At 36.9% G+C, this 23,879-nt stretch overlaps 1 protein-coding gene across 1 annotated transcript in view; it reads left to right on the forward strand.

Annotated features, from left to right (window-relative positions):
• Positions 1-23,879, forward strand: part of STIM2 (stromal interaction molecule 2) — a 168,844-nt gene that overhangs the window by 126,400 nt on the left and 18,565 nt on the right. The window contains exons 4-10 of the mRNA XM_067735687.1: positions 8,162-8,273; positions 12,469-12,584; positions 15,482-15,659; positions 16,179-16,356; positions 21,435-21,602; positions 22,289-22,389; positions 22,634-22,872. Of these exons, the coding sequence (XP_067591788.1) occupies positions 8,162-8,273; positions 12,469-12,584; positions 15,482-15,659; positions 16,179-16,356; positions 21,435-21,602; positions 22,289-22,389; positions 22,634-22,872 (1,092 nt within the window). The remainder of the gene's footprint in view (positions 1-8,161; positions 8,274-12,468; positions 12,585-15,481; positions 15,660-16,178; positions 16,357-21,434; positions 21,603-22,288; positions 22,390-22,633; positions 22,873-23,879) is intronic.

Below are 23,879 nucleotides of genomic sequence, written 5' to 3' on the forward strand. Positions count from 1 at the left end.
AAACCGCCTGAGTTGAGATTAAGTGTGGAAAGCTTTAAACATTTTCATTTTTTATATTTTAAAAAGTTACTTTTTTTAATGTTTATATTACATTTAGTTAAAATTGCTTTTCATCAAAGTCCTGCTATTTTGAACCTTTGGTTAGTTGCAGTTTCCCCAGATAAATTGTCTGTCACTGTAAGAACTTCTGAGGCTTTTGTAACTTAAAATTCTTAGTTGAAATTGAATTTAGAGAAGCTGTGAATACTGGTCTGCACCTATATTTTAGAAATTATAACGTCACATAAACATGCCAGTAATTCAAATATTTTTCAAACAACAAATAATTTTTAGCTTGTGTATCAGAGTAGCTTCAAAATATAGAACTTGTTTTACTAACCATTTCATATGGCCAACTTTAAGTATAGTTACTTTTGTTAACAATGTTTCTTCTTTCTCCTTCCTGACCCCCTTACCACACCTTTTGTTACTTATAAAGAAGTTTTCATACTTTAATAGAAAGTAGTAAGTGTGTAGTAACTGTACTGTATGTAGCTATATGGTACTGTATTAAAATATCACAAGTTGATTTCTTTGAAATACATTAGTTTCCCAAAAGAAACTGTTAAAGCAATGTTAGTTGCTTTCCTAACATTAAGAACATTACAGGGCTTCCCTGGTGACGCAGTGGTTGGGAGTCTGCCTGCCAATGCGGGGGACGCGGGTTCGTGCCCCGGTCCGGGAGGATCCCACATGCCGTGGAGCGGCTGGGCCTCTGAGCCATGGCCGCTGGGCCTGTGCTCCATGGTGGGGGCGGGGGGCACAGCAGGGAGAGGCCTGCGTACTGCCAAAAAAAAAAGGAACATTACAAATGTTTTTATCATAAATTTAGAAGATAGCAGTTTTTAAAAAGTAGTAGGAGATATTAAGAAATGAAATGCAGAGTAAATGTAAATGGTGTATCTGTTATACGCAAGGTGTGACACAGCTGATGGTGGCTTTGAAATTTTCTCAGTATGCAGAGGAGGGGAGGAGGAAGTGCATAATGGTTAAGAGTTGGGGCTTTGAAGTCGATGTAGCTTTGAATCCTATCTCCACTGCTTACTTGGTGTGTGAATTTAGACAAGTTACTCATACTCTCTGAGACTCAGCTTCCTGATCTGTAAACCAAGGTTATAATATTACTCCTAAAACCTAGTTCATAGGGTTGTTGAAAGGATTTCATGAGATAATTCATGTAAAGCATTTAGCACAGTTCCTGGAACTTGCCAAGTGCTCACAAAATGTTAGGTACTGTTTTATTAACATGTCTGTACATGCACACTAATGCTTTATAATTAGAAATTAGTTTTCTCCCTCACAGTATTTAGGTGATTTCACAAATCATCTTTGAAGGCTTTTAGGACAGCATGTACTTAATATTAAATACAACAGATGAAAACTCACATCGTGGTACTTCACTAAGCTGTTTTGTATTTTTAGGCCTGTAACTTAATACAAGTATATGACTAAGTGTACTGGGTGCATTGGTTTTATAAGATTGCCTTCTGCAGATGAAATGAGCAAGTAAATACATATATTTAAATCTTCTGAAGTTTCTCTTTTACACTGTTCATGTCTGTCACATTTGTTTAAGGCAGAGATGGACTGGAAACACACAAATTCTCATCTCATCCAGCTGTCAAACACATGGCAATAAAACTAGCACCTTAACCTCCATTGTAAGTCTCTGTGATCCTCTTTTGGAGTCAGGGATTCTCTCTTTGAAATGGGATATCATGAAAACAGTATTGTTTGTCTTTCATTCCACTATGGGATAGCAAGTAGACACAAAAAACAAAACAGGTTCTTTAAGGAAGAAAAAAGTCAGTTATATTCAGCTAATACTTAAATGGCAACTTTATGCTGGGCTGCTGGAAGCTTACAGTATGGTAGGAACATAAGATGTAATTAAGCAAACTGTTACAAAATAAGGCAGCACATATGATATGCCATTTGGTAGAAATAGTAAGTACTATAGAAATTCAGGGGAGGGAGAGATCACTTTCAGTTGGAGTGTTTCTTCTACTCATAACCTAGTTTGTACAACTGAGCATGTACCTATGCATGACTCATGAGTCTCTTTTAGAAGGCTGCTTTTGCTGGGTGGCCACAGGAAAGCTTGATTCTTTACCTCTCTGTTGCTGGGTATTTCTAGCCCTTACTATCTCTCTCTTTTTTTTTTTTTTTTTGGCGGTACGTGGGCCTCTCAGTGTTGTGGCCTCTCCCGTTGCGGAACACAGGCTCCAGATGCGCAGGCTCAGCGGCCATGGCTCACGGGCCCAGCTGCTCCGCGGCATGTGGGATCTTCCCGGACCGGGGCACGAACCTGTGTCCCATGCATCGGCAGGCGGACTTTCAGCCACTGCGCCATCAGGGAAGCCCCCTTACTAACTCTTCATTCTCCCCATTACTATAGCTTCTACTGCTGTCTCCTCTGAGGCCCAGTTACTGTTTTTCATCTTTTCAAAGTGTTGGTCCAAACTAATTATATGGAGGTGGCATTGACAATAGCAAGTAGGAAGGGCAAGAAAGAGGAACTGTTTTGGTGTAGAATCAGGATTCTCATTCCCTATTACAGAAAGAGCCCTTTAGATAGCAGCAAAGGGAGCATGGAAAGGAGAGTCCTCATAGTGCCTCTGTTCCTGTGAAAAATCCATAAATGTATTCTCCCACACGCCCTCATCTCCTGGAGATTTGGTTCTAGTCACCATCCTGTCCCCACTCTCCCCTGTCCCACACTACTTCTTTGGCTCCAGAGCCCTGCTCCAGCTCTCAATCCCCTGACTCTTTGAAATCTTACCCTTCAGGCTATTAGAGCCCCCTTTTCAAGTTCTAGGAGTCAGTCCCATGATGAAGAACTGGTGTAGCTCCATTGGGCTATTGTGTTACTACTCCAGGCCTTCAGTAGGCCATGATGCTTACTTAATGCCTTTAGTGGAATCCTGAATCCATTAGCGCAATTACCCACAGCAGATTACTCATATGTAATGTTTAACTCTTGAATTACTATTAGTACTGTACGTCTGGAAGCTTTTTTTCTATGAGAAAATGTGTTTTGAATTTTAACGTTAAATAGTGAGCTCTTCTTTTAAATCAGGAGCCACCTATATTGGCAGTGAACTTGGAGTCAGAAGATTTGAGTTCAGATTCTAGCTGTGTAATTACATTGTAATTACATGACCTCTCTTGGCTAAGGTTCTCTCTATAGACTGTAGAGGTAACAGCTGTCTCTCAGATGTGGTTTGGAGGTGTTAGAATGTATGTGAAAGTGTGTAGTAAAATGTAAAATCCTGTATCAAAGGAATGTGGCATTATGGTGTTAATAATCACTGTGTTAGGTAAAAGAACAAGTTCCTGCCCACACAAGCACGGACAATTACATTAGAGTATGTGATAAATCCTTTGGCAGATATAGGTACATGTGATCAGGGGCGCAAGGAAGAGCAACTATAATCTGGAAATGGATAGATGGGGAAAGCTTCGTGGGGGAGTGACTTCCTGATCTGAAGGCTAAGGAAGAGCAAGCCTGGCAAAGAAGGAAGAAGGGAAAGCCATTCCAGGTTGAAGGAGTGGCATGGGGGAACATGGCAGATTTAGAAAGCTGCATATATGGTTTCAAGTATGGAGCATAAACCGTCTACTTGTAGTGCCTAATTTGATTATGAGGACCACTTACCTAACTCTAAAGAGGTAATGTTATTGTACAGTGGTAGACAATTCTAGAAATGGACTTGGTCTGAAACCTGGTTTGACCATTTAGTAATCTGTTTTATCTAATTAGAAACTTCACCTTCATGAACTTATAGGTTCAGTATGATGATGAAAATACCTACTTCAAAACGGTTGTTGCAATGGTGGTTTGAAATAAGTTTTGCTGGTTTGAAATAAGTTTTGCAAATCTCCTGGTGTTTAATAAACATGTAGTAAATGTTAGGAACGGTTTTGTTGCTGTCCTAAAAGTTCTTAAAGTTACTTTTTCCCTCTCAGTATTCTATAATCTACTGTTCTAGGTTAACAGTTTAGCAATATTTTAAACGTTATCTCTTGTTCATTATAACGAAATCATAAAAACAGAATTTGAATGAATTTTAAAGATGGTCTAGCTCAATTTCATTATTTTGTGTGTGTGTTGAGAAACTGAGTCACAGTTAAATAATCTGGCTATGATATCACAATGAATTAGTGACACAGCTGGGACTAGGGTCAGGTCTGTTTGAATTCCAGAGTTCTTTCTATTGGTCTTGGAATAAGTTGCCAAAAATCACTCAAAGACACCAACCTATGGCACTGGCCACAATTCCTAGCAGAAACAATATAAGTTAACAATGTAGAAACTGACATTTCTGTAGCTTTAGATAGATTTAAAAAATCTGTATTTTTAAAGGAGTATCATATCCTTCTCTGCCTGCCCTCTGGTGGGAATGGTATTTAGCAACAGCACACGTGAAAGAGCAGTGGGAGGCAGATAATAAGGAGCTGGATGATTCTGTTTTTTAAATTTACTTTTTTAAATTGAAGTATAGTTGATTTATGGATGATTCTTAAATGAATAATTCCTTTGCCATCAAAAATTTATCATACAGATTCTTATTTCTGTTTGAATCTCCTTTCTAAAATATGAAAATAGATTTTCATACTACTTCTCAATTAAACACGCTCTACTTTGTTTACTCAAGAGGATCCAATAGATAATTTGTTTAGTGCCTTTTGTGTACCAAGAGCTAGGGCTAGAATGGTGAGCAAGAAACTTATGCTTTAGTGGTATTAACAGATGTTGAAACAATAATCATACAAATAAATAATTATAATTAGTTAAATGCTATGCCTAAAAGTACAGAGTGATATATGATCATATAGTAATGTTTGAGGAGGCTCCCCTGAGGAATTAAAGTTTTAACTGAGATATGAAGGCTTCATAAAGTAAGTAGGCAAAGATGAGTCAGAAGGATAGAGAAAAGGAAAGAGGAAACAGCAAAGGCTCTGAGGAAGGACATAGTATTATCTGTCCTAAGAATTGAAAGACAATTTACTGTAATTGGAGCATAGAAAGCTAATATAAAATACAGCTCCTGCTCATGAGAAGTGAAGGTATTTCCTAGGCATCACCGAAGAAACCAAATAGCACAAGAAGAAGAAATAAACCTCCCCCCCCACCAAAATAAAATGTGTGCTCTGTGTTAGAATTTTGGAATTTTACAGATTCATTGAAAAGAAAATTACTTTAGAACCACTATAATATTCTATTTATTAGATGGAGTAATACTAGGATTTGTGTACTTTAAACGTATTATTTTTCATTTGATTTTTCTTATTTTCTATCTTGGTTCATTGGGAATTGATGTACTGGAGTGTTTAGATCAGGGACTTTTGCTTTTGATCAGCTGAACAGCCAGAGAAGTGACAGAGAGAATCTTATCCTGTTCTCTTGGCTGAGGTTTTTGTGTGGGTGTGTGAGGTGCAGCTGCACCGTCGGTTTCTTGGCAGTCAAGGCAAGGCAATTCTCACTGCAGTTCATCTTGGATGGGAAGAAACTTAAGATAAAAAGGCTACTTTGCATGTATTAAATTCAGTGGAAAGACCCAGGGCCTGAACCTTTGGCTGATATTTATTCTAAGTTATTTGGCTAAATGGATACAGCAGCCTCAGGCACATGCCCAAGCTTATGGCAGGAACACATGAAAGAGAGATCATTAAAAAAATAGTCAAAGCTTTGTCTCAGTATAAAATTATCAAATACCATATGTAATTTAAAAATTAATTTTTGTTAATTTTTTGTTTATGATTTAGTTAATTAAGCTTTTCCTCTAAAGAACACTTAATGAAAAAGGCAGATTGCTAACACCCAAGCTTTGCTTGCAAAAGTTAATTCATAATCAGAAAGATCTTATCTCAGATTTATCACAGATGGATTCCCATCTCTGCTTTTATTGCTCATTTGTTTTCTTCACTCTCCTTTGGCCTATTCTGTGCTCTATAAGCATTTTGTTTCTCCACACCCTCAGATGAAATGCAGACGAATATGGAGCTCTTTTTTTAAGCACATTTGCATCCTTTCCTTTGGATAAACTTATCATTGTTCTTCCTACTCTTCAAGTATCAACAGAAATGTCTGAGTTGCTTCCAGTGTTTAACTGCTTGCTTATATCTCTACTATTATTTAATATTACTGCTCTTAGAGTAGTGTAGAATCAGGTCCTGAGGTCAGTTGGCCTGGGTTCAGATCCAGTTCAGCTACTGGTATCTTGGTCCCGTTAACTTCTCAATTTCTCATCTCCAAAATGGAGATAATCATGTTAGTGCCTCATACTTTTTTTTTTTTTTAAGGTTTAAAGGGGAAAATACATATAAAGGGCTTAACTCAAAATAAGTGTCTAGGGCTTCCCTGGTGGCACAGTGGTTGAGAATCTGCCTGCTAATGCAGGGGACACAGGTTCGAGCCCTGGTCTGGGAGGATCCCACATGCCGTGGAGCAACTAGGCCCGTGAGCCACAACTACTGAGCCTGCGCGTCTGGAGCCTGTGGTCCGCAACAAGAGAGGCCGCAATAGTGAGAGGCCTGTGCACCGCGACGAAGAGTGGCCCCCGCTTGCCACAACTAGAGAAAGCCCTCACACAGAAACGAAGACCCAACACAGCAAAAATAAATAAATCAATTAATAAACTCCTACCCCCAACATCTTCTTTAAAAAAAAAAAGTGTCTAGGAGAAGAGACATTAGCTATTCTTTTCTTCATGATTTAGAACCAATCTCCTAGAATCCATTAACAGCTATCTTCAACTCTTGTGGGTGATTTCATTTAGTCTAAAGACCATCTGTATGCTCATGACTTCTAAGTTATATCTCTGTTCCTTACCTCACTCTTCCCCAAGCTTGAGATTTGTATATCTGACTGCTACGTATGTCTGCACTTAAATGTCTAATACATACTTCAAACATAACATGTCTAAAAATAGAACTTTCGACCTCTATCACCTGCCCCTACTTGCCTCCCCAGTTTGTTCCTCCTCATTCTTTCCTATCTCAGTTAGTGGCAGCACTCTCCATACTTTTTTTGACTTTCCTCTAGCTATCAGACCCCATCCATTTCATCAGAACATCTGAAAGCATTTTCCCCAGAATATGTCCTGAATCTGACCACTTGTCACCATATCCTCTACTAGCACCTTAGTCCAAGGGAATATAACCCCTTTTGCTAGGACAGTTATGGAAGGAATGGTCTCCTTATTCCTCTCTGTTTTCAGTCTTGTCTCTCACAATTCATTCTCCACATTGGATAGTGATATTTTAAAAACATAGATTATTTACGTCTCCTTCTTCTTATTGAAATTAGAAAAATATCCAGAATTTTGGAAAGTATTTTTTGACCTGTCCCCTCTGACTACTTTCTTTCTCTCAAACACAGCTAGTTCATTCCTTATCTTAAGGTTTTTACACCAGCTTTCTCCTGTGTTTGGATTATTTTTCTCCTAGATCATCACAATGTTGACTCCTTGCTATTTTTAGGTCTTAATTCAGGTAACAGCTCCTCAGAGAGACTTTACCCTGACATCTTTTCTTTCTTAATAGCTGATCACTATCTGAAATTTCCTCCTCTTTTCTTCCTCCTTTTGTTAATTGCCCCTCCCCACTCCCAAAAGAATTTGTTTTATGAGAGCAAGGACTTTATCCATCTTCTTTATTGCCATATTCCCAGTGCTTAGAATGGAACCTGATACTCAGGTTTACAGTATTATATGGATGGATGGTTAAATGAAAGAATAAATACATATCTGGTAAGTTTACAACCAGGGAAATAGTGGATTATTTCGTCCTGTTCAAACTTTGCATAGATGCTTGTTTTAGAATTAACCATGCTAATATTTTATCTTTTCCTTTATGTGTCTTCTCTGTTCTAGATTATAAGCCCTTAAGGGTAGGAGGTATGTCTCCATTGTTTTTAGCTTTCCATAGAAAGCTACATATTATTGTAGTACTTACTATTGATTGAATTGAATTGAAAATTCAGTCTAACATCTTTATTTCCTCTGAAGTTATAGTATTGTTATACATATGTGTATGTATATAAATTTATATATATAATTTATATAAATTCTGAAAGCAGATGTGTTTAAAATATTCCTTCTCTTTTCATCTTTTGCAGTTCATAATTGGACCCTTGAGGACACGCTTCAGTGGTTGATAGAATTTGTTGAACTACCCCAATATGAGAAGAATTTTAGAGACAATAACGTCAAAGGAACAACGCTTCCCAGGTGGGTCTTTATTACTCAAATGTATTTTTTGTACTCCTGGAGAATAATGTTACTTTTCAAAGCAAAATCTATAAGTTATTTCTGTGGCTAAGTGCTCAAAGAAAATATTATAAATATATCCATTCTTTGATATCTGTACAGTGTGAATTTGCGAGCTTTAACCAATTTTTCTTGCCTAAATAATCTGGCCTTTTAAAAAAATTATTCCTAAGGAAAGTAATTTTGAAAATTAGAAAGTAGGTCAACTACATCCTTTTTTAGATAATATCAAAGGGCCAACCTCTGTGGAGCAGCTAAGCCTGCGATCTGCAACTACTGAGCCAGTGTGCTGCAACTACTGAAGCCAACACACCTAGAGCCCGTGTTCCACAACAAGAGAAGCCACCGCGATGAGAAGCTCGTGCACTGTAACGAAGAGTAGCCCCCAGTCACTGCAACTAGAGAAAACCTGTGCACAGCAACGAAGACCCAATGCAGACAAAAAAAACAAAAAAAACCAAAAAACCCACAAAAAACAAAGGGCCAACCTCTGACCCCGTTGTAAATGTAACAAAAGCTTATTCATTTGATATGGATCCACCTTTATGAAAAGACCTATTTGAATGGATTAATGTACAGATCCTTAGTCTTAATTGGTATTCTTTTAATAACAACTCTTAATTTTAGTGACCATATGTTAAACCTCAAAAAAATGAAGTTTAATAAATAAATTGTAAGTAATAACAACGATTTTTGAATATATATTACATAGAGGTACTGTATATTATCTCATATAAGCTTCATGGTTAAAATGAAGTACAGTGTATTATTACCCCACTTTACAGATTGAAAAAACCATGTCAGAGAGAAGTTAAATATTTTGCCCAAGGTAGCATTTGAACACAGATAGATCTGATACCAAAGTATAGGATGCCAATTTACTCCTTAGATGTCTGGAATTAATTGTCACTACTTTTCTAAATTATGTTTTAAAAATTCCATTAGCTAACCTAATAATCGTTAAAGATTTAAATGTTAAAATTTGCATAATTCCACTGGAACTTGACCCTTACGAGATTCTTATGTTCCATTCCAACCTAGATTGTTTCTTGTACCAAAAAAGTCTCTCATAGTGCTATCTAATTATTATATGCATATCATATTTCTAATCAATTTACTTATACATCCTATTTAAATAAGAGGCATTTGTTGCTTTGAAGTTTGTATTTTGGGTCAAGTTGAAAGTTTTCATATCTTCTTAAATGTATTCTGAAAATCAACATCAGTATTTCTGATTTTACTGTGCACATGACTATAATGATGAAATTATGGAGTTAAGAGTCAAATCAGCAAGTGCATATTGAGTGTCTTTTATGTTCATGGTGCAACTAGATGCTGAAAAGAAGGAAAAAAAATAAAATAAAGTTCTTGCTTTTAAATAAGACAAGTTTCTAAGTTAAAACAAAACAGGATAGTAGAGCATTGATGGGATTAGGGTTTTTCAAGTTGTTTGTGTTACCCTGGAACGTATAGAATTTTTCTTATCCTGTCTTTTGGGAAGTTTCTTTATATAACAACAACATGAAATAAAATAGGCTGCTTGATTTTGTTTTTTTGAGCTGCATTGGGTCTTCGTTGCTGCACACGGGCTTTCTCTAGTTGTGACGAGTGGGGGCTACTTTTCGTTGAGGTGTGCGGGCTTCTCATTGTGGCAACTTCTCTTGTTACGGAGCACAGGCTCTAGGTGCGCGGGCTTTAGCAGTTGTGGCTCGCGAGCTCTAGAGTGCAGGCTCAGTAGTTGTGGCGCACAGGCTTAGTTGCTCCGTGGCATGTGGGATCTTCCTGGACCAGGGATAGAACCCATGCCCCCTGCATTAGCAGGCAGATTCTTAACCACTGCGCCACCAGGGAAGTCCCAGGCTGCTTGATGTTTTGACCATAAATGTTATAGCCACTTTTTTCTTTTGTTTAAGTAAAGGTTATCAGAGATTACCTCAAATTCTGGTAGAATTGTTGAGATAACATCACACACTTAATCAAAAGATCAGTTTTTTTAAAAATAGTGAACACGTTACTACAGAAGAAAAGCTTATAAATGTGGAAGTTCAGCTTTCAGGTCAGCCCACTGGAGGCTGTTTGAATGGAGGGGAAAGGAAAACTGGAATAGCCTTCATCAAGCCCCTTTCATATGGTAATAGAAATTAGATGAGTCCATTTAAAAGCTTAAAACGTTTATATGGTAATAGAAATTAACTTCACAACTTTTAAACTTAAACTTTTTTGTAGGGTAACTGTAGATATAAGAGCTATTTATAAGAATGTATAAGAAAATGTATTACATATTCCAGATGTACACATACCTACAATAATTCATTATTTTGTTTCCTTTCTGTGGCATTAAAATATATTGTTACATCTGCAGTAGGTAGGTAAAATTATGTTAGTTTTATGTCATGGTTATCTTTAAGCCTTTTATTGTATTTTCTATATTCTGTAATTCTTGTTACCAGAGCTTATATTAAGGCTCTCTTCACCTGACACATGCCTCCTCATTCCTTTCAGACCTGTGTGAACTTTCCTGACATCCTCACCCACTCAGGTAGAATTGCTTCCACCTCTGGGCTCATATAGAACTTTGCATAAAATTCTGTTTTATAGTTTCCTTTTTACTACATCTCATTGTCTGTTTTAAAATTAGTCTACCGATAGTATTGCTATTCATTCATGCATCCATCCATGCATTCATTCATCTGTTATATAAACATTTATCAAGCATCTACTTTTGCCAAGCACCATGCTAGGTTTGGGGATAAAGAGATGAGGCATAGTTTGCCTTCAAGCACTTTGATAAGTGTCATATTGAAGATGTAACAGGAGCATACACAAAAGTTTACCTGCAGAGATGATGAGGGAAGGCATTTTCTATAGGGCAAGTTAGAGTTCTTTACTCTCTAAAGTTTTGTAGAAACCTCATAGGATTTCTGTAACCTGAAATCTTCCTAAATAAAATGTAGTGGTTCAGAGTACAGTCATTGGGATCATACACATTTGGGTTTGAATCCCTGCTTTACTTCTTACTAATTAGTAACCTTGGGCAAGTTACTCAGCCTCGCAGTACCTTAGTTTCCTCATCTATAAAATGGCAATTTTACACATATTATAGGTTCTTTGAATTCTAAAAACCCTTGGCACAGTACCCAGCGCGTAGTACATGCTTGTTTTTTTTGTTTGTTTGTTTTTTTTTTTTTGCTGTAATCGGGCCTCTCACTGTTGTGGCCTCTCCCATTGCGGAACACAAGCTCCGGACGCGCAGGCTCAGCGGCCATGGCTCACGGGCCCAGCCGCTCCGCGGCATGTGGGATCTTCCCGGACCAGGCATGAACCCATGTCCCCTGCATCTGCAGGCGGACTCTTAACCACTGCGCCACCAGGGAAGCCCGTACATGCTTGTTTTAATCGTCATTGTTATTAACAATTTTATTATTATTATTACGCTTTGTAACCTAAGATTCTTCTTGGCATCATAGTTGGTTGATAAGAAATCTTAACTACTGGGATACTTGGATTTGAAGTCCAAAACAGAGTGATTTTATTTCCTTATTTCACCTGTGCCTTTCGGCACCCTGCATACTTTCTTCATTGCTAATGAAATGGTTCAATACTTCTTACTGCATCAGTCCCTCAGTTTACTCCCCCAGCCAGCAATGACTTTTTACTTTCCATTTATGACTTCAGTGGACTTTAACATTTAAATAGTTTAAATATTAGAATGTAAAGGTATAGGTGTTTTAAAAGATATTTATAAAGGAAAGCAATATGATCTAAATTGAGGATGATTTTTGAAAGTCTGCTATGTTCAGTAAATTACTTACAATTTTCTTGTTGTTTATGAAATGATAGTAAAATGCCAGAGGTAATTAATGCTTATAAAATATTTTGAATTTGATAAATTTCTAAATCATATTGTTATAGCATAAAGTAACCATAGAAAACAAAAACATCAATATAGCAACTAAATTGTTAACATACAGGAGTGTTTGCACTGCTGAGTTTTCACTGAAAAGGTTTTCGATACATGTAATAAAATGTTAAATTGCACAGGATGAGCTCTTAAAGTAATCATCACTAATATGTAAAGTGTTAAGTATGTTGCTGAAATATTTAAATTTATATACTAGTAATATTTTTAATATATATGTATTTTTTAAATGAACAGGATAGCAGTGCATGAACCTTCATTTATGATCTCCCAGTTGAAAATCAGTGATCGGAGTCACAGACAGAAACTTCAGCTCAAGGCGCTGGATGTGGTTTTGTTCGGACCTCTAACGCGTTAGTATTCTCTCTCACAAAATATGGTGTGAAAGAATAATCAGATCATCCATTGTTGTTTAAAGAAGGAAAAAGTAAGAAATGTGGTAGGCCAAGAAGAATCCTCTGTTAGCTATGAAAGAAATGTAATACTATCTTAAAAGATTTATAGGGTGAGATTTTCTGTCATTGAAATACGGAGTGTGGAATTTTCAAAGCTGGTTACTGATGTAGAAAGTTGTAAAAACTATATGTTAGTTGATGATTTAGAATTAAATTTCTAGATTTAAAGCTCTTTACAGCAGTTTTAATGTTGATGTTATTATAGCTGGATATTCGCTGAAGAGTCCTTAAAAAAAAGTTGCAATCTAACCATCTTGATAACAAGAAGTAATAAATCCTAACCTGACTTTATTAATTACCAGGAAAAGGATTTTTAAGATACAGATCAAAAACAGAGGCCCTAGAGGCCTGCTTGAAACTGTACAAAGTAACAGACTATTCTGGCAGAAGTACAAGGTGGAGAATGTTATTTGATTGTTCTAAAGAAGAACATTTAAGAAATCGCTTTGTCATATTTGTAAGGAAAGTGAGCCTTGTTCTTCTTTACCTTGAGAGGAATACTTTCTTCCCAGAAGGGAAGTTTAATATGTTTACTTCATTTAATTTCAAATTTCAGAAAGCTTTGGGGGAAAAATGTTTGAAGAGTACACATTTTAGAGGAATTATATTTTATTTTTCAGAAGCTAAAAAGGGATAACAAAATTAATCCAAGAAAAATGGCTTTCACAAATTATAAATTAAGAAACGAATGTTAATTTTACCTCAGTTCTTGAAGTTAAGAGACTTGCAGGTTTTATAATACCATGTTGGGGGTGCCCCTGCTAGTAAAGGGTTACTGGAGTGGTTGGATGGATTCCATGACTTTACGGGTGGTTCTTTTTTGGCTCAGGCTAAAAGGGCAGCTGGTGAAACAGCTGGAACTCTCCTTTGTGAGAGTTGGTGGAAATTACAAACCCTATGAAATAGAACACTGTTGAAATGCCAAGCATTCCATAAAGATGATACCCTTTCTAACCTTTTCCTTATCCTAAGTTTTCAACTGAATCTATTGGGGGTTGTCTTCTGTGAGATTCGATCTAGTTTTTTCATGTGAATGATTGGTGAAAATAGGAATTAGACTATAGAATTTGTCTCTATGTACAAACGGGTCAGGAATATTTATATTTTATTAATCCAAGAACAAACCACTCTCTAAGCCAAACAGTATTATCATTTGAAAAGAAACCAAACTAGTCTCAAAGAATGTTGAAAACAAATGTTTTAATAACAAACCAGTTTAGAAGTTAATGATGCGTTACCTTTTTAATGTGTTTGTCTTAGAATTATTATTTGAGTGAATGAGCCCTACAGTTGGAACACCCACATTAGATTTATAAAAAATTAGCAGTGTCAAGTGAACAGAAATACATTTTAAAGGAGTTTTCACTGAAATCTTTTACAGTTTGTGGTACTTACTGTACAGTTTGAGACTTGTCCATCTGTTTATTGTTATTCCTGGTGATTATAGTTCAGCCTAAACAAGGCTTATATTTGGACTAGAGCCTGAGCTGAACCTCTCAGTCTGAGGCAGAATAAAAATAAATCCTTTTGAGACTTTAGCCTTCTGCCAAAGAGTGAATAGTGAATCTCTTTCACTATAGGTGAGGGCGTGCACTCTTGAAATATGAAACACTGAGAGTCTCTGGCGTAGAACATGCTGTTTATCACACAATGTAAATGTATACGAACGCTAGACTTGCAAGCATGAAAACTTTTCATTTCTATAGAGCTCTTCATCTCATCAAACATGCAGAATATCTCCTTACTTCTGGAGGTGTGGGCAGTTAGGCAGTTTTTCACTGAAAAACTGTATCTCTTTTCAACAAATAACACATTATATTGTATTAGTTATCATGTCTTCCCCCACTGAGCCTCCACACTCAGATCAACTAGGAAATTATTTGCCTAGCGGTTGCTGTGGTTTGTACTACTGAGGACAGTAGGCCTGGCTCCTGGCTTCTGACTTTAGAAAAAATGTCAGGGGTTACTGTCACGCTTGGTGTGCCACAGGGGAAGGCGATCCCGATGTTTCCCTCTAGTAACCCAGATCTCTCTGGCAGATAACCACCTAAAACGTTACTAGTTATGATCATTTAACCCATGGTTTCTCAACCTTGCCACTGTTGACATTCCGGGCTGGATAATTCCTAGATGATTCTTTGTTACCGCCAGACTGGGGGCAGGAAAAGAGACTGTGTTATGCATTATTGGATGTTTGGGAACATCCCTGGCCTCCACCTACTAGATACCCATAACAGACACCCTTACTTCCACCTTCCAAATTATGACAAGCAAAAATTGTCAGATGTCTGCTGGAGGGAATATCACTCTTGGTTGAGAATCACTAATTAATCTCGTTACATGGCTGTGTGCTTGGGAAATTGCTTTTTGGTGAATGATTAGGATTTCAGTTTGTGTATCAAAGCATGACCGCTGCCTAACTTGTCTGAAGGAGGGGAGCTGGTAATGGTGTTACTCTTCATGACTCCTTTCACCCCACAGAGGACCATCCTCTCTATGTGATTGGAGATACTGTTGCTTCTTCAGAGCTCCCCAGGAATTCTGTCACTAGCTCCTGTAGCAGCAGGGGGCATGGTGTATCCATGTGGGTTTATCACTGCCCTCCTGTAGGTCTAGTATATCAGGTAGTTATAATAAGCACATTGATTATTTGAGGAGAACTTGTATATGGGAGGGACATCTTCATATTTTGTTTTGTTTTTAGATACCTACTATTTTTTAAAATAAGTGGCTCTGTGTACTGAGATTCTATGATACTCAAAGATTAACTTAACCATCTGTAATTGTCTTCGTAGGCCCTCCTCATAACTGGATGAAGGATTTTATCCTCACAGTTTCTATAGTAATTGGTGTTGGCGGGTGCTGGTTTGCTTACACGCAGAATAGGACATCAAAAGAACATGTTGCAAAAATGATGAAAGACTTAGAGAGTTTACAAACCGCAGAGCAAAGTCTCTTGGACTTACAAGAGAGGTGAGTAGGTAAAAAAGACTATAAAACTTTGGGAAGATACAGTTTGTGAATATGTAATATGGGCATGTGCTTACCATTTATATTTAGGTTACATACATCAGGAGTTCATTTCATGTTTTTAGAAAAGTATCATATTGTCATAATTACAAATTTATTATAAAGGTATACACTAGGGAATAAATGGGCAGAAGACCAGTGGAAATAAATCAAATATAGGTAGAATTATAAGTGAAGTTAAATTTTATTTTTAACATGATTTAAATAATTATGAATTTCTTAAAAGCTTCTTCCTGAAGAGTGTTTCCCTTCTATATCTTGTATTTTTAGCTCAATATAAATCAAAATAGCTATATAGTAGGTTACCTGATGTTTTTGTTGTCCAAATTTAAGATTAATAGAAAATGCTGTGAATTCTGATTGAAACATGTATCTTATTGCTTGATACGTATTTATTGTTCATTAAGATAATGAAATTTTGGAAACTTTTGTGAGGAATTTTCATTTTTATTGTTCTGTAAGGCTTGAAAAGGCACAGGAAGAAAACAGAAATGTTGCTGTAGAAAAGCAAAATCTAGAGCGCAAAATGATGGATGAAATCAATTACGCAAAGGAAGAGGCTTGTCGGCTGAGAGAGCTAAGGGAGGGAGCTGAATGTGAATTGAGTAGACGTCAGTATGCAGAGCAGGAATTGGAACAGGTATTTATGTTTTAAAAAAGTATTTGTGAGGATATTTGTATTGCTACCCTGAGGAGTTTTTTGGGTTTCATTCAATCTCCTACATTTAGTTCCATCATATACTCTTCCTTAGTTAATAAAAGAGTCATCTGTCTATATTGTTAGCATTGGTCAAAGTTCATTAGCAAAAAACAAAGTACCAACTAAAAGAAAAAGTTACCCTCATGTTCACTCATTCATGAAGTCCTATCCCATGCCATGTTAATTGACTTGAGTGAATCTAAGATGTTTATTTAACACCTGTAGTATATTTCAGTTTCTGACTGTAACCTAGTAAAGTATATCTACTGTTAAAGTTCTCTGCAAATGTTAAGAATCTCTATTAAACATCCATTTGAATCCTGTTAAATGGTTTTAGAACATAATCTGCTACAAATTCTGAAGTTGTTCAAAAGGTGTCCTTTTCAATATCTGCTTCTACTATGCATTTACTCAGGATGGAGTTCAGGCATTGCACAGTCCTTCAGAAAAGGTGGGGAGGTCCTGGGAGAATTTAATTATAGGCAGATGTATTAGTTTTATAATTCTGCTGTTAAAAATTACCACAAACTTAGGGGCTTAAAACAACACGCATTTATTACCTTAGAGTTACTGAAGTCAGAGTCTAAAATAGGTCTGCAGGGCTGCATTCCTTCTGGAGGCTCTAGGGGAGGATCTGTTTCCTTGCCTTGTCCAACTTCTAGAGGCTGCCTACATTTCTTGGCTCATGGCCCCTTCCTTCATCTTCAAAGCATGTCACTGCAGCCTCTGCTTCCATGGTCTTATCTCCTTCTTCTGACTCTTACCCTTTCTTTACTGATAAAGAAGTTGAGGAACAAAATGAGGACGAGAAAACTTGTTCAAGTTTAGAGAGTGACTCGGTTGTAAAGCAGGGCCAGGAACCTAGGTATTCTGCCTCCCACTTTGCTTTATGCACTGTTGTCTTCTCAATCAAGTGCTAAGTAAGAATTATGTAATGGATGAGTTTCAGTTTCAACTCATGAGGAAATGTTCAGGGTACATTACTAATTCCTTCAAGATTGTCATTTTGTCTGACTGAATGCAGCTATCTCTTTTGTTAACAGTTAACTGTTCTTTCTCTCATACCCCAGATACCTGTCTTTTGGGTCTTTTCCCTGTAAGGGGTTTGTTCTCTTAAGTTGACTCCTAGACCTATTTTGCAGTCTGGTCCTATTTACCTGACAGACCTTGTCTATGTAGAATGTAGTAAAGAACCAGGGAGTTAACAAAAAAGGCGTACCCAATTACCAAAAAAGGCATAGCCAAATTATACTGTGTCCAAGAATTAGATACTATATCCTTTTCTCCTGTGAGAACTCTGTGCCTGTTCCCACCCAGACTTCAACTCTTGGTTGTTCCCAGTACTAAATAAACTAAAAAGCTTGTTAGCTGTTTTCCTGAACTTTGCAGATGAGAAAGAACAAATCAGAAAGCAATAGTGGGGATTCTTCTATAGAGACATAAACTGGTAGCAGTATTTTACAGGAAACTGCCTCACAGTGTGGGAAAAAGACACAATATAAAGAAGGACCCCTAAATCAGAAATATTCTAGTCTGGGGTTTGGGACATAGAGACGTTGCATCCCTTAATAGACCCTAAGATTACTATGATACTACATCCCAGCACAAACGTAATAATCCTAATGAGATCCTGAGTAAGAGGTGGTTTAAAGGAGAGAACTGGGTATTTAAAAAAACTCTGTCCAACATGATTACAGTAATAAGAAACACAATTTTATGAGTGCTTACTCTGTGCCAGAACTTTATGCTGGGCACATCACTGCAAAATTTTAATCCTCACTATACATAGACATTATTCTCATGTACAGATGAGATGTGTACAGGTTAAATAACTTGCCTTAGGTCACACAGCTATTATGTGGCAAAGGCAAGATTATGTGTGTTTTATTCCAAAGTCCATGTTTTCCCATACTGCTATTAAAAGCTTTGTTTATAAAAGTAAGTTTAACTGGGAAATTAATTTACATATGTCACATAATCCACAGTTCCACATAGTTTGAAGTATTATGTGAAGTATTATTGTCGAGTGGGTAATCAACTTCTCAAAGTTAGAAGGCAGGAAGATCTGGTACATATTTTATATAATGTTATTTTCTGTTAAACAAAAGCTTTTGGGTGAATAATAGTACTGCTTTATATTTTGTGTGGTTTAAATACTTTTCACATAAATTATTTTGTTCTTAAAGTCTCAAGAAGCCTAAAGTTAGGGCAAGTCATAGTACCTCTGTTGTACATGCAACAGTAAGTCTCCGAAAGTAAAGAACTTGCTGAAGGAAACAGAGGTAATAAATCGTAAAGTTGGTCCAGAAACCAGGTTTTCAGATATTTAGACTTTCTTCTGTGATGTCATGTTTTTACTTGTTGCTGTTTTATTCCTAGAACACAAAAATTATATAAATAATTATTGTATTTTTAAACAACTTAATAATTCATCATTTGTAAAACCTATTAATTACTCAATTTTCACTGCATCTATTTCCCTGTAAATAACAATGTTAATTTAGACTGAGGGTTGGAATTCAGATCAAGTGATAAACTTAAGAATAATGGCAGAGAAAATAGTTGCTGTTATTGGAAGGTCACAATTTCCAAAATTTTGAGACATTATTTGACAGTCAATCAAAACATTGGTCAGCCTCAGTTTATACTAGAACTATATCAATTCTATGTTAAATGTGTTTTGGGGAAACAAATTTATGGATATAACATTAAGGAAAATCTTTATGGTTAAAGAGAAAAACACGAGTGAATTTGTTCAGATTCTCTGTATACATCTTTGTCAATGAAAACTGTATAGAAATTTTAGCTTTAAAATCTTGTGAGGGCTTCCCTGGTGGCGCAGTGGTTGAGAATCCGCCTGCTGATGCAGGGGACATGGGTTCATGCCCCGGTCCTGGAAGATCCCACGTGCCGCGGAGTGGCTGGCCCCGTGAACCATGGCCGCTGAGCCTGCGCGTCCGGAGCCTGTGCTCCGTAACGGGAGAGGCCACAACAGTGAGAGGCCAGCGTACCGCAAAAAAAAAAAAAAAAAAAAAAAAATCTTGTGAGAAGAAGGGGCTGTGACCTACACTTTGTAGTGTTATATACAACTCCATGTCACAGGACCTGAGTTCAAATTCTCTCTTGAGAGATTAGCAGGGACGCCACACACGCTGCCAACTGTCTTATTAAGTGCAGTATTGTCCCAAGCACATTGCACAGGGAGTCGCGTCAGGCAAGTGTTGCTTACGATTTGTCTCAAGTGAGTAAGTCCTGTTTTACCCTTCCTGTTAATATTTTGAATTGTTTACTTCCTGTCTGACGGTTTTAGAGTTTTAAAAAAAGTTTTTAGAAAACTTTTTAGAAGTTTTAGAGTTTTAAAAAATACCTTTCTACATTTTTTTTCTGTAGTATCTGGCAGCTGTTCTCTTTATCAGAAATTTGTGTCTAGTACTCTAATTTAGTTTATTCTGGCACATGATAAAGTTTATTTAAATAAATGGGGTTTGATCAGATCCAACGTTCTTCTGCACATTAGTTTAGGAATGAAGTTTTAGTTACTTTACTTAACTGTGGGGAAAATTAATTTGTGGTTATGGTGCTCCAGAAGCAGGATGCCCCATGGTTCATTTGTCACTTTGTCTGAAGGTCTTGAGTGTGTGTATGTAATTTCATAAATTCCATCATGTATCTTTTTTTTTTTAAGAAGATGTTGGGGGTAGGAGTTTATTAATTAATTAATTTATTTTTGCTGTGTTGCGTCTTCGTTTCTGTGCGAGTGCTTTCTCTAGTTGTGGCAAGCGGGGGCCACTCTTCATTGCGGTGCGCGGGCCTCTCACTATCACGGCCTCTCTTATTGCGGAGCACAGGCTCCAGACACGCAGGCTCAGTAGTTGTGGCTCACGGGCCTAGTTGCTCCGTGGCATGTGGGATCCTCCCAGACCAGGGCTCGAACCCGTGTCCCCTGCATTAGCAAGCAGATTCTCAACCACTGCGCCACCAGGGAAGCCCCATCATGTATCTTTATACATCCTTAGCTTGAGCTCTTGCTAGTTTTTAAGTGAATCATTCCTACAATGGATTGTCTCTTTATTCTGTGTCATTTTCTTAGTGAGACTTTCCTTAAGAGTTTTTTCCTTAGCATGTAATACCACCTCATACACTAAGCATTTTAGTTTTCTGTTTATTGTCTGGCTCCCCTAAAGGGAGGCTAGAAGAAAAACTTCCACATTCTGACACTGAAGCTATTCATAGTTTCCCATGGAAAAATCAAGAAGACTCTCACTCAGAATCTGTTTTCTCGAAATTTACACTTGGTCTGCATATGCTAATTTATCAACTTTTTGGTATGTGAGAAGCAGGAAAAAATTAAATAGAGGTGATAAAACAGACTATAATAGGCAGATATGCTCATAACAATGAGAAATAACTAGCCATAAAGATGTCTGAAAAACTTTTTAAAAATGGTATAATTACTGTAAAAAAATGGGTGTATAGTTAGGTAGCTACAGCAAGGTCTTTGGGGAACACTAGAAGGGGTAGTAGAACAGGTATTCACCCTATTTTGGATACTTCTTCATATCCTGTCCATAAACAAAGAAATACAAAAAGTGTAATCCATTTCAGTTTGTACATGCCCTGGGTTTTTGTCTGTCAGTGAGTCTGGCTATTATAAAATATAAAAATGCAGTATTGCAACCTAAGATATATGTAAGCTCCCTTTCACCCTCTGGCTTTACAAACTTGCTTAGTGAGTTTAAGAGGTACTTAAAAACTTCAGCTTTAGTTTTTAATGTTAGAAATATTGTTTTAGACTGTGATTTAAAAAGATGTTTACAAAGAGTATAATTCAGATTGCCTTTTCTCTTAATTTTGGTACTAAAAAATCTTAGTTTAAATATCTTTTAAAAAGAGAAATTTCTCTTTCTCTCTCTAACCTCTTCCATCTTCCTCTACCCCTCTTTCTCCCTCCCTCCCTCCCTCCCTCCCTCTCTCTCCTTCTCTCCCACTCCTCCTTTTCTTTCCTACCTCCCTCCCAGGTTCGAATGGCTCTAAAAAAGGCTGAAAAAGAATTTGAACTCAGAAGCAGCTGGTCTGTTCCAGATGCACTTCAAAAATGGCTTCAGCTGACGCATGAAGTAGAAGTACAGTACTACAATATTAAAAGACAGAATGCTGAAATGCAGTTAGCTATTGCTAAGGATGAGGTACTCTATTATATTGCAAAACGTACTACGCTTCTAAAGGGATTAACCAGTTGGTATACAAAGATCTGAATAAAATTTTTAGTATTGCAGATTATTTTTATGAATTGGAACTTATTGCATAGATTGACTCTCATAAAAGTGAAATCACTTTATTTAAGAGAAGTACATACCTTTCAGAATGACCTTAGTATCATTTAAAAATCATCCCTACTATCATTATCCTAAATGTTTTATACGGAGCTTTTCTCCTCTGGGTTGCTGCTTCATATCTGATTCAGGTTAGTAGTTACTAGAAATTAATGTCTGACTCTTAATAATTGTGTGAAATTACTGAGTCTTAATCTGATTTCTAGTGAAACAACAACAACAAAAAACTCGGTGCACTCACTAACACCTCCATTGCAGTAGGATATATAGTTTATGTTATTCTCCTAGTTTTAAATAGAAGATTCAGGTCTTTCTGATCCATAGAAATAAGGGAAAAAATTCTCCAGAACAAAGTTTGGCTTAGGAAAGCATGCTTTCTCTCTCATTTGTTTTCTTTTTTGGAATATAGGGCTATATCTTGGCTAATAACTCCCCATTGATTTTATAATTATTAATATATTCAAAATAAAATAAACCTTATTCGTATATGTGTATTTTATCCCAAACCTAGCCTTATTTTTCTCTCTTTGGGTTTCTAGGCAGAGAAAATTAAAAAGAAGAGAAGCACAGTCTTTGGGACTCTGCATGTTGCACATAGCTCCTCCCTAGATGAGGTAGACCACAAAATTCTGGAAGCAAAGTAAGAATGTTACTGTCACTGTCTGTCTATTTTTATTGTGTTGAAATGTGTAATTTATAGGCAATTTATGTTTTAACTTGTCATTTAATTATGTACTATTATATCATTTATACTAATTCTGAAAAGGGGTAATTTCTTCTTGAAATTGGTTAATTGCCTTGGTCTGTTCATGTAGTTGACTTTTTTCAGTGCTGTATTAAAGACTTTTTGATGCAACAAGTAATTCCTATATTGGCTTTTCCAGGAAAGCTCTCTCTGAGTTGACAACTTGTTTACGAGAACGACTTTTTCGCTGGCAACAGATAGAGAAGATCTGTGGCTTTCAGATAGCCCATAACTCGGGACTCCCCAGCCTCACCTCTTCCCTTTATTCTGATCACAGCTGGGTGGTGATGCCCAGAGTCTCCATTCCACCCTATCCCATTGCTGGAGGAGTTGATGATTTAGATGAAGATACACCCCCAATAGTGTCACAGTTTCCCGGTAAGTGGTGAGTTCAAAAAAGAGAGTTGGTACAGTTTTAAAGGTAACTTTCTGCCATGCCTTTTATGAATCATTTGCTTTGAAATCTATGATAAAATTTGTGTTAATTCTTCATTTTCTCTTTTTTCTTTTTCTTGATCATTGTGTTTACTGTTTGACATACTGTATGAGCTATGTGTGTTACACACATATATATATGTACACATATATAATAACACATACATGCTAAGTCACTGTATGAATGAAGTGCTGAGCTTTGAGGGAAAACATCCCTTCATATGGAAGCTTAATCTATAGTAGAAATTAAAAATTAGAGGAAGACCTTGGAAACCTGAGTTGCAATCCTAGCTCTGCCACTAACTAACCAACTGTGTGACTTTGAGCCAGTCGATTTATTTTAAATTGAGTTGCCTTCCCAGCAGGCATGTTTCATAGTATTTTGTTTTGCTTTTCCAATTCTATCCTTTTATTGAAAGAGTATTAATTAATATTTAACTCATAAAGCATTAAATCCACTCACCTTTACACAAAATTAAATTGCGTTTATATTTAGAAAACATACATTTTTTTGTTGCTAAAAAGTGGAGCTTCTCCCAAAGGTGGTTTTTTTTTGTTGTTGTTGTTGTTGTTGTTTTTGCGGTACCCGGGCCTCTTATCGTTGTAGCCTCTCCCACTGTGCTCCCGGAGCACAGGCTCCGGACCTGCAGGCTCAGCGGCCATGGCTCACGGGCCCAGCCGCTCCGCGGCATGTGGGATCTTCTTGGACCGGGGCACGAACCCGTGTCCCCTGCATCGGCAGGCGGACTCTCAACCACTGCGCCACCAGGGAAGCCCCCAAAGTTGGTTTTAACATGTACAGTTTTCATTATAATTGCTTTGTTATGCTGTATTCTTTGAAGATGTTTACAGTGTAAAGAATACATTTTGGTAGGAAGGTGAAATTTTACTATTTTAGATTTTATTAATAAATTGTAGAATTTATTAATAAATATTTGGAATTTTTGCAA

Source organism: Pseudorca crassidens, chromosome 4 (assembly GCF_039906515.1).
Source record: "Pseudorca crassidens isolate mPseCra1 chromosome 4, mPseCra1.hap1, whole genome shotgun sequence".
NCBI lineage: Eukaryota > Metazoa > Chordata > Mammalia > Artiodactyla > Delphinidae > Pseudorca > Pseudorca crassidens.